The 6,938-nt window shown below is 37.6% G+C and overlaps 1 protein-coding gene across 1 annotated transcript in view; it reads right to left on the bottom strand.

The window, feature by feature from the left end:
- Fmr1 (fragile X mental retardation 1) overlaps nt 1-3,382 on the bottom strand; it is a 28,975-nt gene extending 25,593 nt beyond the window's left edge. Inside the window, exons 1-2 of the mRNA XM_008837282.3 lie at nt 3,327-3,382; nt 2,893-2,982 (exon numbers count right to left, since the gene is read on the bottom strand). Of these exons, the coding sequence (XP_008835504.1) occupies nt 2,893-2,982; nt 3,327-3,382 (146 nt within the window). The remainder of the gene's footprint in view (nt 1-2,892; nt 2,983-3,326) is intronic.
- Between the last annotated feature and the right edge of the window lie 3,556 nt (nt 3,383-6,938).

The following is a 6,938-nucleotide window of genomic DNA, read 5'->3' as shown; positions in this document are numbered from 1 at the left end:
TTTTAAAAGGTCTTTAATTTGGAAATGCTTTTATTAAGTGATTTTTAACATGATACAAACTGGCAAATTTGACCTGTAAAGCATACAACGAAAAAACATACATTTCTTGGTTTTAAAAAAAGAGACAATGATTTTAATTCCTTAAATATAGATAGAAATTTAAATCTATTGTTCAAAAGTGTTAAATATGGGAAGTGAAAACTAAGCACCCAAACAAGCTACTCTTTCTGACTGAAAGGAAAGTTCTACAGAGCACTGTTTTCTGAATGAATCTCTCTCTTCATTCTTACTTTCACCACCCCCCTCCTATTTTTGAATGGAAAGCCAAACAAAATGAAACGAAACAAAACAGATTTAAAAAAGGAATCTGCTTTGGTAGGTAACTATCAAATTCTACTGAAGTGCTCAAAATTAGACCTCAAACAGCCCATGAACATAGGAAATTCAGCTGATCTATTTCAAATTACTAGGCCGATATAGTGACAGTTTTATATACATTTGGCACAATAGGTAGAAATAATTCACAAGTCAATAAAAGAAAAAAACTGTAGATTTACAGTAGAAATCTTACTGAAAAACCAAAAGGAACTAATCTGATAAATCAATGTATAAGCTAGACATATATTCTTATGCACAGAATAAAGAAGTGTTTGCTGAGAGACCACAGGAGAAACTAAGAACAGCAAATCAATCTAACTTTTCTGTTAATGGGAAACTTTGCCTAGTGAAGGAAACAAGCAGATAAGGAAGTCATTACGATACGACTGGAGAGACGGCTCAGCTTTTCAAAGAGTGCAAGGCCCTGAATTTTGTTTCCAGCACCTACATTGGGCAGCTTACGACCATCTGATACTTCTGATACTCCTGATACTTCTGGCCTCCACAGGCACCTGCACTCATGTGTACATAGTACAGTCAGAGAGACACATATAAACATTTTAAAAAATTAAATGAAAATAAAGAGTGTAATTATGAGAAAAAATTACCCTCAAAATTATCATAGATTTCTTTAGTAGAGCTGTGATGTTGTTTATTGTATAACCATGGATACTTGACACAGCAAAAAAGCAAATTCTGGAACTTTTGTCTTTATGTATTCAGAGAAAGGCACCCTCTCATTTAAGCTTCTATATTACACTAACATTATTGATTTAGAGTAGGGAGCAGGGTTGGGTACTCGTCATCCTTTTCTCTCTGTACTTCTAAATGCATATCATATATCAGAGATAACTACTTTGTCCTGCTGCTAGCTAAAAGAATCTGTGCACACAGTCTTACTGAAATGCAGGCCTGCTCTTAATATTTTAGAAGCAAGATGTTTGTATTTACTTTTCAGTATGTCTGCGTTACATACTGTACTTAAGAAGATTTACTGAGATACAGTTCATAAACCAGTTAAGCCACCAACTTCAATGTAGAATTCACTAGTATGGAGGATGCTTGCAGACAGCTACAATCACTGTTAGTGAATTGTAGAACATATTCTATCACTTCAACAGGATGTCTTGTATACTTTAGCTATGGTCTCTCTCCCTCCCCCTAATGACTACTAAGAAATCACTACCCTACTTTTTTTCTCTACAGATTTCCAGCCTGCTTTGGCTATACTATTAATTCTCTTGGTATATAAAAGCTAAATTATTTTACCTGTAACTGAAATTTAGCCAAATCCTAGGATCAGAGCCAAGCTGATATGTATTTTAGTGTCTTGAATGAGTAACTCCTAAGAGAGTACATTAAATTGGGCAGGGTACAGTGTGGGGAGGTGTGAATAGAGGGTGAATTCTAAATAACATCAAACTATATTGTATGAAAGTCACAAAATTCCAATAAAAAATTAAAACTAAATTTAAAAAACAGCCTTTATTAGTACTCAACAAATTCAATAAATAGACTTGTCTCCCTAATAATATCTATACTACTGACTGTTTCATGGAGCTAATTTTTCTTGATCCATAAGTTATATTTTATAATCTAGCAACTGAAAACAGAAGACTATTATCATTGCTGATTAAAAATTTATGAAGCATAAAAATAACCTAAGAGGGAAACATGAATTTTTCTGATAAATATACTACACAACTAAAACTACAGCAAAACCTAAAATATTGTTTTTGATGCAAAATCCATGAATCTCCACGTATTCAACTCTCTCTCTTTCTCTCTCTCTTTCTCTCTCTCTCTGTATGTATGTATGTATGTATGTATGTATGTATGTATGTATGTAGGTATGTGTGACAGGGTCTCACTATGTAGTGGCCCTTCAGGAACTGGCCTCAAACTCAGGGCTATTCACCTGTCTCTTCTTCTCAAGGGCTAGGATTAAAGGTGTGCACCACCATGTCCAGCTATGTTGTCAACTTTGAAAACACTAGAAATATTCTTACATAAATTCTGAGCTAATGATACAGAAGATTTTTTTTCTCCTCACAACCAAGTGACCCTTGTAAGGATCAAGACTATGCAGTAAGGATATCTGAAGTCATTAGCAGGACAGGTAGGGCGTTCCATTGATTTGATACTGAACCCTCCTGGAACTTCTTAGTTGGCAATAGGAGAACAATCCAAACAAGAGTTCACTTTACAAATTGAGGAGCAAAAAAGGAATTAGTCTGAAACATTAGTCTCCAACACTAAAATTATATAGTGGGGTCTGGAGAGATGGCTCAGCAGTTAAGAGCACTGGCTGTGAGGACCTAGATTCAGTTCTCAGCATCCACATGTATTTCACAACCATCTGTAACTCCAGTTCTAGGGGATCTGACATCTTCTTCTGGCCTCCATGGGCACTGTACAACATGGGTGCGATTACATACACGTAGACAACACACAGATACGTGTAAAAAACAAAGTAAAGTAAGTTTTAAAAAAATTATATAGTAAAATACTTACTTGTTTTCAAATGCAACTGTTATAGAATCTTCATGAACATCTTTTACAAATGCCTGAAAGAAGAACATGACAACTTTTAAGCTTAGCGATCTTTAGTTAAATTTTAGAGATATCACTCTATATTTAAGAATAAAATGGGTCTTTGATCAAAAATCACTTTCTGACATTCATTCATCATCATCCATATTCCTCCACATGCTAGATTCTGGGCCTCAGTTAGGAATACAGAAGGTTACAACACTAAATAAGAAAAATTGCTTCAGAGTCCAGCATCTCACATACAGCTAGGCATACTATTACAACGTACTCCTACACTTTAGGCTACAACAGTAATATCTAAGAAGCTAGTTCTAAAGCCACATGCCTACCAACACAGATAAGCTCTAACTTCGTAAGTGCCATTTCTTGTAGTATCCTTTCCCCTTTCCACTTACCTGTCTCCTGTTTGGTTTTTAGGATTCAATTCAGATGTCACTATAAGAAACCTCATAATTCTAAGTTAAATTTCCTTTATCATAGCTTCCCTATACTACAATCTCACCCTATTATATTATTTTTCACTTTCTCACTGGCAGCAAGTTTTTGAGGGTGGTATTACATCTTAATTTGTTCACAGTGACCTTTGAAAACACTTGAATTGAGCTCATGAATGGCTAGTAAGTGGATTGTTGCCTAAAAAATCCTTGCCCACCTCTGGGGAAAAGGTCTGTGTGTTGGTAGTGTTGGCACACTGATAAATGAGATATACTGGGAAAGGTGAGGTTTCTACTGACCCTTAAAGTACAAAGGCCAAACAAAGGCAGTAGAGGAGGAAGAGGCATTCCAGTAGATCTACTGGGAAGCAAGAACAAAGGCTTAGGCAATGATTGGCAGCTTGGGACATAAGAGAAATAATCATTAAGAAAGCCAAGACAATTCAAAGGGGAGAAAATAGCAAGGGGGTGGATGTCCATAAGCAAATGATAAACTGTTTAGCTTATATTACATAAAAGAATCAACTAAAATCCATCAGAAATGAAAATATAAGTGCTAAAACTAGCATATTCTTAAGAGAAAACATAGTAAGTCCTAATGACTGGTTATTGGATACACATACTGACTGGCGGAAAGAAAATGGGTGAAGACCAAAGTTTTACTTACACATCCTAAGTAATTGGCATAATTTCTGATATATGGTTAGGTGTCTAACAAAAATGTTAAACAAATGATGTTAGCAGATAAAAATATTTTCAGGATAATACAAAGGAATTCTTTTAAATATTCCTATAAAAAACTGTCAGTCAAGGCCATGTAAACTTTGGGGGCTAAAATACTCTAGACACAGACACTTGTGCCCCTCCCTTTCACTATCATACCACTAAAACAAAGGTCCTCAATAAACCAGAATTTCCCCAGGGGGCTCAGGCTGGGAGAAGGAAAAGGTTGAAGTCTGGTGTTAGCCAGAGAAGCAACTTGAATCCATAGCTCTGCCACCTTGTCACATCACCTTACAGGACAGACCAGGTGAAAAGATGCTTTGACAAAGACTGCTTAGTTACACATACCTCTTGCCCCTATATAAGCCAAAACTTCATTCCAGCACCAAAAAGACGTACACGTGTGTGTGTGTGTGTGTGTGTGTGTGTGTGTGTGTAAATCACTGGACCTCTTTATGTGTTCATCTTCTCAGTGTGGCCACATTGACTAAATCTCCTTTCAGTGCTTGTCACTATTACTTGTCTTTTAGTTAGCCCCATTGAGGATGGGGTAGCCAAGCCTAGTTCTTGGGGCTATAAGGTCTTATTTGGCCCCAAAACTCTAGTAAGAGCAGAGTCCTGGAAGACACTGATATGGATGCAATTTGAACAAAGACAGAGACTTCAGCATGTTGTCCATGCCCTGAGACCTTGTGGGTTGAATTTAAGGACAGACCAGCTAATGTAATGGAGGAAATTTCATGGCAGTCAAAAACTCAGTCTGTGTTTGGAGACTGCTGTCTGCTTTGAGCTAGGTTTATAATAAGAATTAGGAGCAAAAACATGAGAAAGATTTGAAAAAAGAACACTGAGACTCAATGGCTCCTCAAGACATTAGCACCATTTTAAAATAGCCAGTACTTTGCAGTGGAAAAAATAGAAAAGATGACTTATGGGCATTTTAGGAATTGAGCAGATCCTACTCATTGTAAGGTCCAGGGAGCAAATGTGTGAACTGAATTAAAAGACTTTACTTTGCAAAGAGAGCAACACGATCTGAAAGTGAAGCCAAAAATGAAATGGAAACTCCAGAGTTGCAGACTCCTGGAATGTGGACTACCCGGCCAGGAAAAACTATAGGAAGCAAGCACAACCTGGCCAACAGAAAGACCATGAGGGCTCAGGCACCTAAGCCACTTGGTAGTGACATCATATGACACGTCTCAGATGCTGGACATGGAGCTATAGGCTTTGATTGTCCTGATGCTTTCAGCCTAGCTGTGGTTCCCTTCCTCCTTCAGATGACCCACTCCTCCATTCCAGAATGGAGATGCTTACTTTGTGCAAGTACTTTTGGAAATGTCTCTTTTAAAGAAATTTTTACAGGGATTAATGCTAAACATTTACCGTGATTCTTAGAGGAAGCTTTGGATTTAGCCCTTCAAGTAGGCAAAACTGGTTAAGATTTGGGGAAGTGTTGGATACAGACTAAACGCATTTTGCATTATGAGTTGCAGCCTTTGGGGCAGGTTTATGGTTTAAATATGAAATGTCCCTCACAGGCTCCCATGTTGAATACTTGGTCTCCAGACTGAGGTGACCAAGCGCCCAAATGTTGGCTAATAACCATCCATAACTCCAGTTCCAGGGGATCCAACACCCCATTTCTGACCTCCGTGGGCATTGCAGGACACGGATACACTTGCATTCATCCAGACAAAACACTCATACACATAAAATCAAAATAATGAAATACTAAAAACAAACAAACAACCCAAAGTCTTTAGGAGTCAGTTTAGTGCTGTATTTAGCAGAAAAATAGTATTAGGTTCTCCCCTCAGGCCTGTGACCTGTCTAGCTACAGGTTCCTAGGACTAATATGTCAGCTATGGGTTCCATCTTATGAAGTGGACCTTAAATCCAGTCAGAGGTGGTGGATGACCACAAGGAAACAGTTTTCCAGAAGCTGAGCAGTTACTCATATGAACTTAGAGCAATGGTGACAGCATGTTCAAGCCTTACAAAATCCCTGCACAGACAAGGGAAAGTGATAAGAAACCCCAATCCTACCTGAGGAACAATTGGTGGCTGATGGCTGTTGGGAGGCAGAGAACTCAGTTTTGTTTAAGGGTGAGACTCTTGCTAGGTTAACTAGGGGCCAATGGATGGAACCACATCAAAGGGCATTTGGGGACACAAACTGGACTCTACAGACACACACAGACACACAGAAAATATGAAGTTGTGCGGGTAGTATGGGAGTACAGATAAGGAGAGAAAATACAATAAAATATATTGTAACGAATTCACAAAAATGCAAGCAAGAAAACCTTTAGTTTAGCTATCAAAAGCATGAAGCTATATTCTGTGTAGTAGATAATGTTTTATCTTAAAATACTGATTTCCATAAGCTTCTCTGTTGCTGGGTCCTTAGGAGAGGCATATACAGCTCTGCCCCACTGATACCACATCACTTGCTTTGGCCAGTGAAACAGAAGCAGAAATGATGTGTGCACTTTCATGAGTACAGCCTAAAGAGCTAAGGCTCCAGACATGTTTGCGGGGACTGCCACAGACTGGGTAAGAAGACATGCAGGTCATTTATAAAAAAAAAAAACCTATAACACAAGTCAGAAATGAACTCTTCTTACAAAAAAATAAAATAAATTCTCCTTTTAAGTTCTCTTCAGTATTTGTTGCAGACATTAAAAAAAAGAACACAAAAGATCGAGTATAAGGCCATCCATATGTACGGATACACCCAACATAAGCTAAATTATGATTTTAAGTTAAATGTGTATACATCCGCATAGTTACACATTTAAAGGGTGAGGAATCTAATTTTTTTTTCCTATCATTCTGATCTTGCTT

Source organism: Nannospalax galili, unplaced genomic scaffold (genome assembly GCF_000622305.1).
Source record: "Nannospalax galili isolate Female #2095 unplaced genomic scaffold, S.galili_v1.0 scaffold198, whole genome shotgun sequence".
NCBI lineage: Eukaryota > Metazoa > Chordata > Mammalia > Rodentia > Spalacidae > Nannospalax > Nannospalax galili.
Note: the sequence above shows the minus strand (reverse complement) of the source record. Positions and strands in the feature narration are given on the sequence as shown.